At 37.3% G+C, this 19,361-nt stretch overlaps 1 protein-coding gene across 16 annotated transcripts in view; it reads left to right on the forward strand.

The window, feature by feature from the left end:
* MYCBP2 (MYC binding protein 2) overlaps window positions 1-19,361 on the forward strand; it is a 293,673-nt gene that overhangs the window by 133,719 nt on the left and 140,593 nt on the right. For all 16 annotated transcript variants that reach the window (XM_086709934.1, XM_086709939.1, XM_086709855.1 and 13 more), the window contains 9 exons: window positions 1,695-1,867; window positions 2,810-2,935; window positions 3,022-3,149; window positions 8,981-9,072; window positions 12,607-12,741; window positions 14,325-14,408; window positions 15,424-15,520; window positions 17,117-17,309; window positions 17,812-18,086. In XM_086709934.1, coding sequence (XP_086566060.1) covers window positions 1,695-1,867; window positions 2,810-2,935; window positions 3,022-3,149; window positions 8,981-9,072; window positions 12,607-12,741; window positions 14,325-14,408; window positions 15,424-15,520; window positions 17,117-17,309; window positions 17,812-18,086 — 1,303 coding nt within the window. The remainder of the gene's footprint in view (window positions 1-1,694; window positions 1,868-2,809; window positions 2,936-3,021; window positions 3,150-8,980; window positions 9,073-12,606; window positions 12,742-14,324; window positions 14,409-15,423; window positions 15,521-17,116; window positions 17,310-17,811; window positions 18,087-19,361) is intronic.

Genomic DNA, 19,361 nt, shown 5'->3' on the forward strand with positions numbered 1-19,361 from the left:
CCTGTGGCCGCAGGAGGGAGTCAGATCCGCTGCCGGAGGTTTGGCTCCGCAGAAGCGCAGAGTTGGGTGTTTGCGCGGAGCGAGCAAGTTCCCTGGCAGGAACTGGTTCTCTTTGGGATTTTGGCTGGGGGATGGGCGGGGGAGATGGCGCTGGCGAGCGCCTTTGTTCCCCACCAAATTGAACTCTGTTGTCAGGGGGCTCAGCAGCTCTCCTTCCCTTTGTCCTCCAGCCTTCCCGCTTTCTGAGCAGAGCTGTTAACGTATGACCTCCCAGACGCTAAGTCGCGCTTGCTGTGGGAACACAGTCCGTCAGGCCCCTCCGCTTTTTGCAAGCCAGACTCGGGGGCTCTGCTTGGCCGGCGAGCCGCCCCTCCGCCCCGGCTCCCTCCCGCCGGTGCGTGGAGCGCGCCCCGCCTCGCCGCCCTTCCTACCCTCTTCCGTGGGCCTCTCGTCTGCGCTTGGCTCCGGAGACTCCGTTCTACTAATCCTCTGGCGGTTTTCTGGGTTATTTAGGCAGGTGTAGGTGGAATCTAAGTGATCAGCAGGACGCGCGGTGAGCCCAGAGTCCTCCTACGCCGCCATCTTCCCTCTCCTCAGGATCCTTTTAATTACTGCTGTGAACTGCTATCTCCTGTGATCTTTCATGTATACTGCCATCTGTTTTTAAAGTATCTTATGATCTTGAAATAACATTGCATGCAACCTCCTGTCTTTTATTCAGTCTTCCGGGACAATGTGAAAGACCCCACACAGTGTGACTGCAAATCTCGTTGCTATTTTCAATTCCAGAGTCTACATTGAGTCAATACTGATTGCTTTTCTTGTATGTCATGATGAATATCACTGGGGGAGGGTGGTAGCAGGGAGAAGAAATGGGAGGTACTTGGGATTCTTCTTTTACCTTAAAACTGTAATACCTCCGATTTCGAACCCAAGAGACCACCGAGGAGCCGATACCGATGCAAACGCATGAGGGTTTATTTGCAAGCTCAAGCTTGGGCCCTAGTGTACCCGACACAGCGGCGCAGGGACTTGGACCGAAAATATTTTGTTACTATTCTTTTGTATGTACTCTGTAGTTGATTAAAACAACTTTTCCAAAAAGAATTCATAGCAAAAAATTGGCAAAGAAATGGAGGCAGCTTTTTGAGAATTTTTTTATGGAAGAGATAAGAGAAATGAGATAATGGTGGCGGGTATTGTGGGTCCCTTATAGTTTACTGTTTATTAGTAAGGTTGAACACCTCCTTACACTTTATTTGTGTTTCATTTGTGGAAACAGCATTCCAAGTCTTTTGTCCACTTGTCTTGCAGGAGCTCTTATACATTGTGAATACTGTTCTTTTGTCTCATGTGTGTTTCACATATTTTCTTTCAACTTGCCCTTTGTCTTTAGACTTCATCTGTAGACTTTTTGTTGTACAAAGCTTTATATATGTGTGCACCAGTGTACTATTGCTCCTGTACTCATAAAAAAAATCATAGCCCGTGTTACTGTTTCATTCAAATTATTCCACTTATAGTGACATAAATCATTTTATTTATATACTTAGCTCAGATAGAGAAAATAATGAGCTACATTTTATCCTCTTTAAGCTGACTGTATGTAATCCCTTTGTATCATTAATTCTACTTTAGAAAAATTTTTTTAATGAAACCGTATGTTGAAGTGCTATAACTATTCTTTCTTGAAGGTTTCGACCAAATACCAGAGAGCTGTGGTGTTACAATGCAGTGGTTGCTGATGCCAGACTTCCCTCTGCAGCAGACATGCAGTCCAGATGTAGTATTCTAAGTCCTGAACTTGCCTTACCAACAGGATCAAGGGCTCTCACCACCCGATCTCATGCAGCTTTGCACATTCTAGGTAGGGTTGCTCTTTGATGACCAGTTAATTTTCATTCATGCAGTGTGCTGAGAATTTTTTTTTTGAGAATATTTAGATTTGTATGTCATTTTTTCATGTGTGTTAAACAACAAAATACTAGGTGCAATGTAAGTTAAACCCCCTAGCTTTAAGAGGTTTGTTTATCCAACAAAGAACAATACATCAGATTTGAACCAACATAGTTTGTGTATGTCCAAGTATAAAGCATCTCTGAAGATAATTTTCCTAATAGATATTTTTTTAAATAATATCTTTGTTTAGGTTAAATATATTAACTTTAGAGATACAGATAGAATATTCAAATATATGATTATAATATTTAATTTATATACATTAAATGACATCCTATAAAATACATATTCATATAATTATAAATTTTATACATATTCTTTTTTTTACATAACACAGTTTCTCTTTACTTCTATTTAATTAATTTGAAATACAGCATTTTTTTAGTTTATATAGATACTCTGTTGGTGGAAATTTTGTACCAATCCACATAACTACTTATTTTGTTGTTTTTTAAAAAGATCCTTAAAAAGACTTATTTATGTTTATCTAAACCTAGCAGTTGTGAAGTCATATTCCTAAGTATAATTACTAGAGCATACATATAATTCCTTGCTTCTTTTTTCTCAAATTTCAGCTGGTAAATCATTATAAACATCCAAAACTAAAGATGCAGTTTTTTGCAAAACATTGACGTATAGAATGTGTTTAAATATGACAATTACCTAAGCAGTGGAGAATTCTTATTGGTTATAGGTGTTCTCTCATGAAACATTGTTTAAATTTTGGAATACATTTATTGAGCACACTCAGAGTTAACTATTTTAATTTATTCCCTACATCATCTCCTGTCATCAATATGATAGGAAATTTTAATTTCAAGGAGTTGAATTTTTGTTTGTTTGTTTTTAGGTTGCCTCGATACCTTAGCAGCTATGCAGGATTTAAAAATGGGTGTTGCAAGTACAGAGGAGGAGACTCAAGCAGTAATGAAGGTTTATTCCAAAGAAGATTATAGTGTAGTGAACAGGTTTGAAAGTATGTATATTTATCTTTAGGAAATATTGTTTTATAAGTGAAATATAAATATCTTAAAACATAAATTATTTATTTGTGTCCTTTAGGTCATGGAGGGGGCTGGGGTTACTCTGCCCATTCAGTAGAAGCTATACGTTTTAGTGCTGACACTGATATTTTACTTGGTGGCCTTGGTCTGTTTGGAGGTAGAGGAGAATATACTGCGAAAATTAAGGTAAGCAGTTTTTTGACACTGTTGCCCTTTTTTGAAGATGTTGGTTTTGACTTAGCTTATTATTTTATATATATAATATATATAAAAAAAGGACTTGAGGAAACATTGCTAAAATCTAATATAATAATACTAAATCATTGACTCATTAGAAAAGCAAAAGTCAAGAAGTGAGGAAATGATGGAAAATGATTTTATAATAATTTTAGGCTGAAAAAGACTATAATAGTCAATCTCAATCCTTTGTGCTGAACTTCTTAGTGGTCTAGGAACAGCAGTACCTTTTGATATGCCTCCATTTTTGTAGCCACTTTAATAACGAGGGCACAGCTGTTTTGATTCAAGGACATTTTGATGTAGCCTTAAAAGTCATTAGGGGGTCTGGGTGGCTCAATAGGTTAAGCATCCACCTCTTGATGTCGGCTCAGGTCATGATCTCCTGGTTTGTGAGATCAAGCCCCGCAATGGGCTCCATACTGACCGTGGAAACTGCTTGGGATTCTTTCTCTCCCTCTCTTTGCCCCTCCCCCCACTCATGTGTATGCTCACTCTCTCAAATAAAGAAACTTTTTAAAAAGTTAGCATTTTTGATGCCAAATACTATGTAAACAGACATGATCACCCTAAGAGTGGGGACCAGGAATGAAGTGAGAGATGGAATATGGGGTATGGAATTCATCAGGTAGATAACATAAAAATAATCAAAAGTCCTAAGTTTACTTTATCTGTTCATCTCAGAAAAGACCTGCAATTATTGCAAGCAAAGGATGTGCTCATTCTTTGAAAATTCACTAACAGCTTGAATGTTCTACTTCTCAAATTAATCTGATTTTGCCTTTTTTTTCCCCATGTTTATTTATTTTTTTGAGAGAGTGACAGAGTGCGAGCAGGGGAAGGAGCAGAGAGAGAGGGAGACACAGAATCTGAAGCAGGCTCCAGGCTGTGAGCTGTCAGCACAGAGCCCGACACAGGGCTAGAACTCACAGACTGGGAGATCATGACCTGAACCTAAATTGGCTGCTTAACCAACTGAGCCACCCAGGTGCCCCAATCTGATTTTGCCTTTAAAGTAAAACTATAGTTACTGCCTTAATTTCAATAGCAGGCTTCATTAAAAATTCTCAATTAAATGCCATCTGTTCAGGAGATAAATTCTTAGTTCTCTCAATAATATCTAAAAATTGGAATGCCTGTGTAGTTCAGTCAGTTAAGTTAAGCAGCCAGCTTCAGCTCAGGTCATGATCTCACAGTTCGTGAGTTCAAGCCCTGCATCAGGCTCTGTGCTAACAGCTCAGAGCCTGGAGCCTGCTTCAGATTCTGTGTCTCCCTCTGCCCCTCCCCTGCTCATACTCTTGTCTTTCTCTGTCTCAAAAAACGAGTAAACATTAAAAAAAATTGTTTTAATATCTAAAAATTATATTGTTAAAACTCCCCTTAAAATGATGGTTTTTGAGGACACTTCCCATAGAGACCCACCCAGAGCTGACAGACTTAAAAACATTTGCTTATTTCTGGCTATGATTGTAATACATGTGGTAAAGAAACACAGGTAATATAGAGATTAAGGAAGTAAGAATTAGAAGTCCCTAGGGATAGGGATGGAGTAATGATTAAGGATACCTATGGCATAGATAAATAGATAGATACACACATACATACATACATTCATACATATATACAAAGGAAGGGGAGAGGGAGGGGAGGGGAAGAAGGAAGAGGAAGAAGGGGAGGAAGGACAGTAGTTTTAGTTTTTGGCTTATTTCAGAGCAACTTCTTTGAAAGGGTTATTTTAAGATGTCTTGATTCAAAGTTAAGATTGAGAAGCAAACTCCGTGAATTACATAATGCTAGTTTGGCACTGTCTAGTAAGTTTATCAAGAAGATATTTTTTTTCTGGCCCTGAAAAGTTTTTTGTTTTGTTTTGATGATATTGAACACCATACTGACCCCTGTCTCCAGTAGTTGTGGTACAGAAGTATATAGGCCTTCCATAATCCTGTCTTTATAGTGGATGTAATTTTTTTTTCTAAGTCTCAAATCCTCCCTTATTCCTCCAGTACACTGGATGTGAACTTGCCTTTGTAATTCAGTTATTAGTGAGTAAACTAAGGTTCTCCAACGGAAGTCTTTTTTTATTCCTCCACTCACCTCTCCAAGGTATACATTTTTTTTTCTAGCAGTAAGCCTCTTTATTTTTTTGTTTTGTTTTGTTTTCTTTTCATATCTCTGGTTGTTTCTTCTGTCTTTTTTGTAGGTTTGTCCTCTTCTACCTGGACACTAAATGTTGGATTTCTTCTAAGCCCAGCCCTAGGGCCCTATTTCTACACTTTATATTTTCTCCTAGACATTCTCTTCTAAGCCTGAAGTTTAAATAGCTGTCAGCATACCATGATGTCCAAATTTAGATCTCCAGCTCAGACTTCTTTGACCCATTTCCATGTAAGTGCTTTAAAGGCATGACAGTTGTTAGTCTTTATATCTCAACTGAATTCATGCTCTTTCCCCAGGACCTGGCTTTCTTCCAGTAGTCCCTTTCTTAAATAGTACCATCCACAATATGCTTGTTACCCTAAGTCAGAAACCTAGACATCTTTCTTGTTGGATCCTCCTTTACCTCCTTCCTGCTGCTAAAAGAGTCTTCCACCACTAAATACTCTGGGCAAAGGTACTTGTCTTGGACTAGCCACCTAGCTGGACTCTGTACATATTCTTACTGACATGCTTTGTGTTTCCATTCTTTCTCTTCCCTTTCCTTCTTGAATCCACTCTAATCACGTTTTTGCCCCACCCACTCCACCAAAACTGCTCTTGTCAAGGATGTGAGTGGCTTCTGATTGCTAAAGCCAGTGGTCAATTCTCACTCCTCATCTTCCTTAACCAGTGGACATAATTTAATCCAATTAAACCCTTCTTTAAAATACTGTCTTCACTTGGCTCCTAAGGCCCCACACTTGATTTTTGTCCCGTCTCACTGACTGTTCTTCTGAGTCCCATCCTGGTTACTCATCATCTTCCTGACCTCTGAGTGTTGGAGTGCCAGAACTCAGTCTTGGACACTTTTTAAAGTCTGTTCATCCCTAAAATGATCCAGGCTTATGGCTTTTTAAGTATTTTTCCTCTGATTACTTTCAATTTATTAACCTCCAAAGTCATAGATACAGCTCCTACTTCACATCTCCAGTTGGATAGCTAATAGGCGTTTCGGATATAACATATTCAACACTAGGCTTGTGGTGATCTCTCTAATAAACTTGTTGTTCTGATGTTTTCCCCATCCCAATTAACTGACTTAGGATAGAGCTAACTTTATTCCTCTACCTGCTGGGGCCAGAAATCTTGGAATCATCCTTGCCTTCTCTCTTTCACACCCCACATCCCCTTCGGCAGCAAACACTGTTGGCTGAACTTTGAAAATAGAGCCAGGATTTAACCACTTCTAAAAACTGTTCCTAATATCAAATCAGTCCAAACTATAGCCATTCTCACCTAGATTATTACAGTAGCCTCCCAACTTGTATCCTGCTTCTGTCCTTGCTCCCTTTATTCTGTTCTCAGTACAGCAGAGATTTTCTTAAAATGTCCACCAGAGTATGCTACTCCTTCTGTTGGGATTCCTGCAGTGTCTTCTAGGATTAGATTAAGAGCTACGGGCCTTAGGAGGGCCCACAAAGCACCATAGAACTGCCTGCCATTATCACTCTGACCTTATATTATACTAGCTGTCTCGCTCTAATCCAGCCACAGTGGCCTGCTGTTGTTCCTCAGACGTGCCAGGCATAGTGAAACCTCAGGACTTTTACACTGGCTACTTCTGCTGACTGCAACTCTTTAGTACCTGCGTGGATCACTTCCTCATTATATTCAGGTCTTGATTCTCTGGTGAGCCTATTTAAAACAATCCTCTCCCGGGGCGCCTGGGTAGCTCAGTCGGTTAAACGCCCGACTTCAGCTCAGGTCACGATCTCGTGGTCCGCGAGTTCGAGCCCCGCGTCAGGCTCTGGGCTGACGGCTCAGAGCCTGGAGCTTGCTTCCGATTCTGTGTCTCCCTCTCTCTCTGCCCCTCCCCCGGTCATGCTGTGTCTCTCTCTGTCTCAAAAATAAATAAACGTTAAAAAAAATTTTTTTAAACAGTCCTCTCCCTTACCACAAATTTAACTTCCAATTACCCCATTTTTTTATTTGCATTGTTCTCACCTGTGTGGCCTTGGCTGTTCCTAGGACACTACACAGTATGTGTTGAGAAATATTTGTCGAACATAAGGGGGAAATCATTAAGGACCTTTATATTATGCTACATACAAAGCAGGGAATGAGAAACCACTGAAAAATTTTAGATTACAGAAATATTCTAATCAAATATTCATTTTACAGAGTACTAAGGATCATTAAAAAAAAAACAGAATGCTTGTGGTTTATGGAACCCTTGTGGAAATGGGCCAGAGCAAGGAGAGAATCGAGATAAGACTGATGAGTTCTAGCTAGTAACAGTGAGCATGCGTGAACTGACAAGCTATGGTACCAGCAATAGAATAGATGTAGTGATGGCAGAAAGATACGGGAAAAAGGATTATTCCAGATTTTTTATCTGAGTGAGTAGGTGAGTGATAATCAGAACGGGGAAGGCAGGGGAGAAGGGGAGTGACTCATTTTAGAACTAATGAGGTACAGCTGTAGGAGAGGAATGCAGTGGCTGTTGAGAACAAGATCTGAACTGGAGACAGATTTTCAAATTATTAGCATATAACTGATAAAATGAGACATCTAGCATAGTAATTATCCAGTAAGTTTTAATGCTCCCTTCTCTTCCTCCTTAGTGTTTTTGTAGTTTACCTGCTATATAATTCTCCAGAGAAATGAGGGGTTTTTTTTATATGTGTTGGTCCATTTTTGAAGAAAAAAGATCTCTTCCTAATAATTCTCCTTTATTTTCACTTAATTTCATAACTTTTCATCTTTGATATCTTCTCTCTTATCCTTTCCTCAGACTTTCTGGTCCTCCTCCCCTTGTTTATACCCATTTTATTTCATTCTCTTCATCTCTCCTATTCCTGTGCCATATTACTTTGAACTGTTTTAAGGATCCTTATCTTCTAGTATTCCTCTCTCTCTCCATAGCTAAAATTTTTCTAGCCTTTTTGCTGCATATTTTTCTAAATGCTCCATGAATATTATTTCATGTAATTTTCACAATTACTATGAAGTAGGCACTGTTAGTGTCCATTTTCCTTTTATGCATGAGGAAACCAGGTCCCATATCTCACAGCTTGTACGTGTTGAAGCAAAATTCTTCCTCCTTGGAAGCTCACTTAGATACAATGCATTGGATGAATTCTTTCACCTCCTTCAGATGTTTATATTTGGTACAGAAGAACTTGGAGCATTTACTATAAATAGATGAATATATAAATAAACTGAAATTAATATAGGCCATGAGTTTCTAAATTTAAATGTGTAGGTTTGTGTATTCAACATTAAAAAAGCAGGCATTCTGGGGCACCTGGGTGGCTCAGTCGGTTAAGCATCCAACTCTTGATTTCAGCTGAGGTAATGATCTCACAGTTCATGGGATCGATCTCCATGTTGAGCTCTGTGCTGACAGCACGGAACCTGCTTGGGATTTTCTCTCTCCTTCTCTCTCTGCCCCTCCCCCATGCTCTCTCGCTCTCTCAAAATAAATCAGTAAAACTCAAAAAGAAAAGCATGCATTCTGATTTTTACATTCTGCAGTGTCCAGCACATTTTTGGAAACACACAAAATTATAAACATATTATTCAGCAGGTTTGCATGATTGAATGACAGACTAGAAACGATGTGTTTTTTCTCCTTTCCCCAGCTGTTTGAGTTGGGTCCTGATGGAGGAGATCATGAAACCGACGGAGACCTTCTTGCAGAGACTGATGTATTGGCTTATGACTGTGCTGCCAGGTAATGATTTCCCAATTACTCAGCATCATCCTTACATACTTAATATGAAAAATTCATTGTAAGTGAAGAAACAAACATGAAAAGGATGTTTTAAATAATCCGTGATAAGATGCTTGAGATATTAAATTGTGTATAAGTGTTGCATTTAACAGAGCTGCGTTAAAACTAACAGTATTTTCCCTATTTGTATTTTATAAATTATTTCTCCATTGAAGATTGGATGAAACTATACATATATTTTATATACCTTTGCTTTCATGCATCCCTTAGAGAACAGCTACTGTGCTAGCTTTCCAGTGATGTGATACAATTATTTACTACCTGGAGCATGTATATAGTATCAAATAGAGAAGGCCAGAAGTCCAATCACCTGTGCGCCCTAACACCATGCCCATAGTATGTGCTTGTTTGTAACATGCTTGGGGTGGTGGCCAGCTTTTACTGAAACCTCTTAGGAGGTTACCAGAATCCAGATGTTTATTTATAAAGCTTCACTAAGTAAGAAGAGACTTAGATTTTATCAGTCCTCTCTGTATAATGCCACGGAATATCTCCAACACTATGTTATGACAAGTTAGTGATTTGAATCAGGGAATATTATGGTGTGAAAGAGAATAAATTGAACTTCAAAATAATAATAGTATACTTCTTCCCAGTGATAGTTACGTTAAAACCTGTGTGTCATACGTGAGCTTTTTGCTAGTGAAAATGTGATTTCTGAAAATGGTAGTAAGGCATTGAGTCTGCTTTTAACAGATACGTACTTTGAGAACAAAACAGCAAACTTAAAGAAAATTCTGATTGTTTTTTCACTTCAGGCATTTACCAATGTCAGGAGATACTTTTCAGTCATATTTTATGTGACAAAAAAATGAAGATCAGGAAAAGTTAATTGATTAATTTTTAACAAAGCCTTAAGATGCCATTGTCATTTAGCATTTATTTTTGAACATGTAATTATGGGTCAAAAATAATATTGTTTCACAAATAGAGAATCATGTAGAGTGTATTTATTTGCCGACTAACAAAGCCCAGGTTCCTATAGCTAGCATTAAAGGACTTCCATAATCATTTATAGCATCTTTTTTAACTTACTTCCTACTAATCGTTTTTATCTGTCTTAATGCTTTAACCCGACTGGACCCCCTGTCATTTTCAGGCGCTGTTGTGTACCTTCATACCTCTACAGTGTGTAAATTTGTCCCCTTCCTCAAATACCCTTGATTCTTTTTTCTATCCCAGTTTCCCAGCTACAACCACTATACTCCATTACCTGGAACTAAAACTTGTGTGTATCTTTATCAGATGTCCTTATTTATATACATGCTTTCTCCTTCTATTTTAGTAAAATTTTTTGTGTAGTTACTATGTGACGGGCACAGTTCCAACACTTTATTTGAATTTGCTCAGTCCTCAGAACAATCCTGTGATCTAGACCTCATCTTCATCCCTATTTTCAGATGAAGAAACTGAGTCACAGAGAGGGTGTAATAATTTGCCCAAGGTCACACAACTAGTGTTGTGAAGCTGAGCCTTGAATTCTGGCCATCTGACTCCAAAACCATTTTCTTAATATGCTACCTCTGAAAAAACTTGACTTAAATAAATGAACTTTAAAACTAAAATTCAGAGTTTCATTTTCCAATGACACTGGCATGGTTTGTTTGTTTATTTTTAACAACAATTAAAAGATTTTGTGTTATTTTAATATGAAAGTTTTATAACATGTAAGCAAGTTGTAGAATTCAAGGTTGAGGGGTGTCATCACCACAACACAAATGACTATTACTATTTGTGTGTTCTTGTCAAGACTTTTTAATTTTTTTCTGACTTTTTTTTTGTTTATTTGTGTGTTTATTTATTTCAGTGATCTCTATACCCAACATGGGGCTCAAAGTCACAACTCTGAGATCAAGAGTTGCGTGCTTTTTTAACTGAGCCAGCCAGACACCTTTTTTTTCCTCTTCCTTTAATTTTTTCTTCTTTTTTAAAAAAAATTTTTATTATTATTTTCATTTAAATCCAAGTTAGTTAACATATAGTGTAATAATGATTACAGGAGTAGAATTTGGTGATTCATCACTTACATATAAAACCCAGTGTTCATCCCAACAAGTTCCTCCTTAATGCCCATCTCCCATTTAACCTGTTCCCCCACCCTCCTCCTCTCCAGCAACCCTCAGTTTCTTCTCTGTATTTAAGGGTCTCTTGGGGTGTGTCTCCCTGACCTTCGGCTCAGGTCATGATCTCGCGGTCTGTGAGTTCGAGCCCCGCGTCGGGCTCTGTGCTGACAGCTCAGAGCCTGGAGCCTGTTTTGGATTCTGTGTCTCCCTCTCTCTGACCCTCCCCTGTTCATGCTCTGTCTCTCACTGTCTCAAAAATAAAGCAAAAATATCTTATTTTTGCTTCCCTTCCCCTCAGTTCATCTCTTTTGTTTCTTAAATTCCACATATGAGTGAAATCATATGATTTTGTCTTTCTCTGACTACTTCTCTTAGCATGCATAATACAGTCTAGTTCCATCCATGCTGTTGCAAATGGCAAGATTTCATTCTTTTTGATCAATGACTAATAATCCTCTTTATCTGTTTGTCAGTTGATGGACATTTGGACTCTTTCCATACTTTGGCTATTGTCGGTAGTTCTACCATGAACATTGGAGTGCATGTATGCACTCTTTTTTTTTTTTAGACTTTTATTTTTAAGTTTATTTATTTTTAATGTTTATTTATTTTTGAGAGAGAGAGAGAGTGCAAGTGGGGGAGGCGCAGACACACACACACACACACACACACACACACACACACACACACACACACACAGAATTCGAAGCAGGCTCCAGGCTCTGAGCTGTCAGCACTGAGCTCAACACGGGGCTCAAACCCACGAGCTGTGAGATCATGACCTGAGCCGAAGTCAGATGCTTAACCGATTGAGCCACCCAGGTGCCTCTATTTATTTACTTTGAGAGAGGGTGGGGGAAGGGCAGAGAGAGAGAGAGAGAGAGAGAATGAATTCCAAGCAGGCTCAACATGTCAGTGCAGAACCTGATGCAGGGCTCAGACTCACAAACAGTGAGATCATGACCTGAACTGAAATGCAGAGTTGAATGGTTAACCAAGTGAGCCACCCTGGTGCCCCCAGACTTTTTTAAATAGAAGGTTTTTAATGATGTTTAATAAGAATTATATACAATGTATTTCATGCTTTGTTTATAAAGGATTTAAAACCAATAAATGCAGGGTGCCTGAGTGGCTCAGTCAGTTGAGCGTCTGACTGGCTCAGGTCACGATCTTACAGCTGATGAGTTCAAGCCCCACGTCGGGCTCTGTACCGACAGCTTGGAGCCTGGAGCCTGCTTCGGATTCTGTGTCTCCCTCTCTCTCTGCCCCTTCCCCATTCACATTCTGTCTCTCTCTGCCTCTTAAAAATAAATAAACATTAAAAAAATTTTTTTAATAATAAATAAAACCAATAAACACATGCATGTAGCAGGGCAAAGCATTGTCTTTGACTCACTAATTTTTCTCTCAGAGAAAAGTATGCAATGATGTTTGATGAGCCAGTTCTCTTGCAAGCTGGATGGTGGTATGTAGCATGGGCTCGAGTTTCTGGACCCAGCAGTGACTGTGGATCTCATGGACAAGCTTCTATTACCACAGATGACGGGTAAGCAGAATGTTTAAGTATTACTTAAACAGCTCTCATTTTTGTTAGTGGAATATTGTTTTAAAAGCTCAGAGGTCTTTCAGTAACGTAAAAATGTTAGTAAGACTAGAATATAATATGACTGCCAAACATTTAAGTTTATGTGATCTCATGCCAAATTTAAGGTCTAGACAGAACAGGGAGACAATAGGACTGCTATTCTTTGCTCTTGCCATTTGTCATTTGTATGTATTTCTGGGTGTTATATTGTTTAAGAACTTATTACCAGTTAGAAATTATATAAAGTGACAAGGTAAATGAGGAATTTGGAAACCATAAAAAAAGGAATAAATACTTGCTGTGCAGTTTGATAGTTCTTATGAAAGCAGTTTATAAATTGCAGAGCTTTGGGGCGCCTGGGTGGCTCAGTCGGTTAAGCGGCCGACTTCGGCTCAGGTCATGATCTCGCGGTCTGTGAGTTCGAGCCCCGCGTCGGGCTCTGTGCTGACAGCTCAGAGCCTGGAGCCTGTTTTGGATTCTGTGTCTCCCTCTCTCTGACCCTCCCCTGTTCATGCTCTGTCTCTCACTGTCTCAAAAATAAATAAAATGTTAAAAAAAAAAAAATTGCAGAGCTTTGGCAATATGAGATGGTACAGTTTTAATAAAATGTAGGGAAATTTACTGCTTAAATTTCATATATAGAGCATTTTTCAGTTTATAAAATACTTTCATATCTATATTTTCATTTGATGGCCTCAACAATTACGTGAAGCCATTATTAGCCCTGTTTTCCTCTCAGGGGAATAGAGAGACAGAAAGTGAAGTGATTTGCTTCACATCATATCGCTGCCTATGGCAGAACCAAATCTAGACCTGGAATCTCTTGAGTCTAACTCCATCCTTCTTTATTCTCAGTACTCTGACTTTGTGTGTTTGGAAGGACCATTACTTAGAAGAGAAATTCAGTTTACTCTTACTCTTCTTGAGCATGAGTGAAAGTTATGTAACAGTATATTTCAAATAGTTATGTTCTATTCATAACAGAGCTGACCAGAAACAGAACAGACTAATGTAAGAGGTGAAATCTTTGTTCCTGAATGTTCAAGTAGAATGCCATAGAAGAATCAAGTCAGCTGTAATGTATCCCTTTCTACTTACTGTAAGATTACGTGTTAGCACCAGGGAGACTGCCTTGGTCCTGGACCTCATGATTCCACATGCAGTTCATTGAACTTTGGAGTACCACAGCAGTTTAAAGCTGCTTTAAATAGAAGGTATCATGTGTGTGGTTGAGCACATTTTAAACTGTAAGTTGAAGTATTTTGTTACTAGCTTATTGTTCTGGTTAAAGTTGAGCTGGAGGGACCTGCCGCTTACCCATGGCTGCCTGATCAGGTTCATTTCCTTCATTTTATTCCTTAAGCCACTCAGAGCTTGAACCAGAATAAAAACAATTCCTTTTTACTTGTAGGTTTTTTTCTTAAAGAATGGATCTCTGTGCATTAACATATATTTGAAAAGGCAATTGTCAGATTTCTTATTTTCTTTCATGAATCTCGAATCATGTTGTTTTTTGTTGTCATTGTTATTTTTTCTCTTCTTAGGGTTGTTTTCCAATTTAAGAGTTCAAAGAAATCAAACAATGGTACAGATGTTAATGCTGGTCAGATACCTCAATTATTATACAGGTATTTAGCATATTTACAGTGAATTAATATGGTTTGTTCCTCTGTTATAATGAGCTAGGATACTATAAAATATATGACATAATGAGAGAAATCACTTGAAGCACTCAGCAAACTATAACATACCAGAAGAAATATAGCTACTTTTAACAAAAACACTTAATTTAATATTTTGTATATTTTTAAACATTTTCTACTTTGAGCATGATTTGAAACTTCACCTCATGACTCAGACTATCTGTATTATGCCATTAACAGTATTTTAATCTGTAGATTTTCATAGCTATTTCAGAATATTATAAAGTAATAAAAATTTGTCTTAGAGAAATGATATTGGGGTGTTCGATAGGGATTTCAGATGCAGGCCTGATTGATTTGCTGCTGTTTTGTGTTTCCTGTTTGTCTTGTGATGGAATGAATTAGAAAATCCCTTACTGCTAAAAGTTTCCACTTTTGAACTATGAAACAGTAACTTGTCCATGTGATAGTACTTATTATATTTGTAACATTATTTAAGAATTTTAATTACTTTATGGTATTTGAGACATTTATGGAAGCATATGCCTATGTGTCTGTCTACCTGTTTCTAAACTCAATAATTTACTCAATAATTACTCAATTTTTAGAATGAAGAATTCAAATAGGTAACCCTCGCTAGAAAAAAATGTCATTCCTTGAGTAGTAAAAAATCTAAAGAAACACCTCTAGAGCAGTAACTGTCTCTTATGTCTTCCTTTCCTAATAATCACTTTTAAAAATTGAGGTGGTTTAAACCTCACTTTTCCCAGGAAGGGATTTTTGTTTGTTTTTGTGCAATTTATTACAGTTATTATTTGTAATATATAGCATTATGAACATAGCAAGTTGCTTGGACTACTTCTGGGTACACTGATTAAATGATGTTTTAATTATATAGCACTTAATATTTAATAGCATATTTTGCTATTTCAAAAATGTATATTTTGAAAAGTGTCATTGGACCTTCTAACATAAATTTATGTGTATCTGCTACTTTCAGACTTCCAACCAGTGATGGTAGTGCCTCAAAAGGCAAACAGCAAACCAGCGAACCTGTACATATTTTAAAGAGATCTTTTGCAAGAACTGTCTCAGTGGTAAGCCATTTTTTTAAAAATTTCAGGTTCTTTGTCCAGTGCTCCATTTCATTTTGATGTTTGGCGGTTAGCCACCCTTCTGAGAGTTTATCTCAACATAGTTTTATGAACTCAGATTTGTTTTTAGATTAGCACTGACATCCCAGGGCAAAGAATAAATAATATGTACTTTAAATAATGGGAAAATAGAGATGTTGGCTGACTTTAACATGAACTTAAACATGAACTGAAATAACTGGTGGGTTTTCTAGTAAATCTTGTATGAATACATGTGCTGAAGGAGAAAGTGAAGGAAAAGTTAAGGCTGATAATTGACTAAAAAGTGCTAATCTAATGCTTGAGGAGCTAAGTAGAAGAGTTGTATATTTAACTCAGGGCTCTGTTGAACTACTTGACCATCTGCATTCTACATTCAAAACTATGCTACATTACTGGGGTTACTAGTGTAAAATGGAAAGCCAACATGATGTAATTGAGAGATCATGGGAAGTCTGAGTTAAGTTCTTGTCCTGTACTAGTTGAGCATTCTTATGCAAGTTATTTAAATAAACTGATAGCATCAGTATGAATTTCTGTTGACATAAGGGATACAAAAATGCTTTTTTAATTGTAAGGCACTATATGAATGTGATTCATTAATGTAGTCAGTAGTCTTTCATGTTGGTAAAATGCATAGGGAGAATGTTTTTTTTTTTTCCTTTTTGTATTAGTTTTTTAAAATCACAAGATTAGTATACATCCCTGGTTTGGAATAGGGTAGAGTAGGGATAAAACTATATTAAAAGTACCCTAAAGTTCTTTCCCTGTCACTCTGTTATTACCCCATATAACTACTGTTTACATTTTGATGTATATCCTTTCAGACCATTTTTTATATATACACAAACTTATTAGTCTTTCATACAGTATGCTATGCAACCTTCTTGTTTGTAATGATAAAATTTTGCATCTTTTTAAAATTTTCATAGGATACACTAAGTACTGCAGAACTAGAAATGCAATACTACAGCAACAGCGTAGAGTTTAATTTTGCTTTCAAGTAAACATAGATTTGTAAATATTTTTTATTTTTTTCCTTACTTATATGATAAGCTAGATAGGTTGAGAGCAGGGAAACTTAAAAATGTATTTTTAGTGGTGCCTGGGTGACTCAGTTAAGTGTCTGACTTTAGTCGTGACCTCATGGTTTGTGAGTTCAAGCTCCACATTGGGCTCTGCACTGACAGCTCAGAGCCTGGAGCCTGCTTTGGATTCTGTGTCTCCCTCTCTCTCTGCCCTTCCCCCACTCACACTCTTGTCTCTCTCTCTCAAAAATAAATAAACATTAAAAAACAATTTAATGTATTTTTAAATAGGCAAATATTGAAGAATGTTGTTTTTATAGATGCCTAACTACTGTACCTTTTTTGCCAAGCTTCAAAGGTACTTCTAATGGTAATGTGGTAAATGAACTAATAGAATGTCTATTATTTGCACTAATCAAAACACAGTAAAAGAGTTCAAATAAAGTTTTGAAGTTGATGCCATCTTTCCATTTGATTCAACCTATGGATCATTTGAACTAACTGTTACCTGTTTTTTCATATTCTGGATTAGGAATGTTTTGAGTCATTATTGAGCATTCTTCACTGGAGTTGGACCACCTTAGTCTTAGGAGTTGAAGAACTTAGAGGATTAAAAGGATTCCAGTTCACAGCGACACTTCTAGATTTAGAGAGACTGCGCTTTGTGGGTACCTGTTGTCTGAGGTTATTGCGTGTCTATACGTGTGAAATTTACCCAGTATCAGGTATGAAGCTTCTTTTTAAATGACTTTAGGGAGAAAATATTTGAGACATTGAGAAGGTCTATATGGGAAAACCAGGAATTTAAGATCCCCAGCTGCCTTTAACCTCCAAAAATGAGGGGAGAAAGTCAGCTTTTGTGACCTTTATATATTTACTTACGAAGAGTAAAATAGATTACATGTTATGCTGATAACAAAAAGTCATGTCAGGCTAAAAATTACTCTAATAAAGTATTATTTTAAACAGATTTGGTCAAATAGAAAACTTTTGAACAACTCATTTGGACTTAGAGGCTGAAACCAATATTTCAGGGTCATTTTTTTTTCCTACTTAGATTTTTAAAAGAAATGATTTTGGACCGCATTTAATCTCTAAATTGTTTCATCTCTAGGTTATGAGTACTTGTGATCTCTAGTTACATAGGAAATTACTTGAATTATATTAAATGTCTCCATCCATATTTATTATCCTATTTAATTAGCAATCTGCTTTGTTCCCTCAAAGCTACCGGAAAAGCAGTTGTGGAAGAAACTAGCAAATTAGCAGAATGTATTGGAAAAACTAGAACTTTGTTAAGAAAAATTTTATCAGAAGGAGTTGACCACTGCATGGTGAAGTTGGATAATGATCCTCAAGGATATCTCAGTCAACCTTTGAGTCTCCTAGAAGCTGTCCTTCAAGAGTGTCATAATACCTTTACTGCCTGTTTTCATTCTTTCTACCCAACTCCTGCCTTACAGTGGGCTTGCCTTTGTGATCTGCTGAATTGTCTGGATCAGGTAATTTAAGTTTGTAAAATGTTAGTTGAAAATATGATATGTTACTTAATACTCTTTAAAGTGCTGTTGCCTCAATCTTTCTAACTTTTATAAAAGGTAAATTAGGACATTGGTTTGGTATATGTGACTTAAAGTTCAAAGACTTTTTTTTTCTGTTTGCTTTATCATTTTTACTTGTAAACTTGACAGGCACATTGTGCAGTTGCTGATTTGCTTTTTGAATCTGAGTAAGCATGTGTGCGTAAGAGCAAGAATAGTTGTGAGCAAGTGTGTAAGAGCAAGGACAGCACTAGAAGGGCAGCTCCTGCAACCTCCTTATGTGCGGAATGGCCAGGAGAAAGAGCTGTGAGTGAACTTGCTTGCTAACATCATTCATTCATGAGGAAACCACAAGCCTCATAAATGTGTATGCCCCAAATCACAGTTTCAAAATGCTTGAGGCAAAAAAATGGCAGAACTAAAGGGAGAAATAGACAAATTCACAGTGATAGTTGGAGACTTCGACACTCCTCTGTTAGCAATTAATAGAACAACTAAACCGAAAAATCAGTAAGGAAATAGAAGATCTGGACAACATTATCAACCACATTGGCTTTACTGACATTTATAAAACAGAATGTCAAGTGCACAATACATGTTATTTTCAAGTATACATATCTTGCTCACAAAGATAGATCATATGCTAAGCCATAAAATAAGCTTTAGTAATTTCAAAAGATTAAAATTAAAAGTTTTCAGACCATAATAGGACTAAAGTTAAAATAAATAGCAAAATATATTGAGAAAAGCACTAAATATATGGAAAATAGACAATAATTCTAAGTAACCAGTGAATCAAAGAAATCCAAAGGAAACTTGAAAATATTTTGCACTGAAAGATAAAAGTATAACGTCAGAAATTGTGAGATGTAGCTAAAGGAAATTTATACTTTTTAAAATATTTATTTATTTATCTTGAGAGAGGGAGAGAGAGAATCCCAAGCAGGCACTGCACTCTCAGCACGGAGCCCGACTTGGGGCTTGATCCCACAAATTGTGAGATCATGACCTGAGCTGAGACCAAGAGTTGGACTTAGCCAACTGAGCCACCCAGGTGCCCCAAGAAATGTATACCTTTAAATGATAATACTAGCAAAGAAGAAAGGTTTAAAATCAGTGATCTAAGTTTCTTCCTAAAGAAGTCAGAAAGAATTAGCAAACCAAAATAAGAAGAAAGTAATAAAGATATTGGGAGGAAATAATAAAGATAAGAGCAGAAATCAGTAAAGTAAAAAC

The sequence above is a fragment of the Puma concolor genome, chromosome A1 (genome assembly GCF_028749965.1).
Source record: "Puma concolor isolate L17-30 chromosome A1, mPumCon1.1.hap2, whole genome shotgun sequence".
Lineage (NCBI taxonomy): Eukaryota > Metazoa > Chordata > Mammalia > Carnivora > Felidae > Puma > Puma concolor.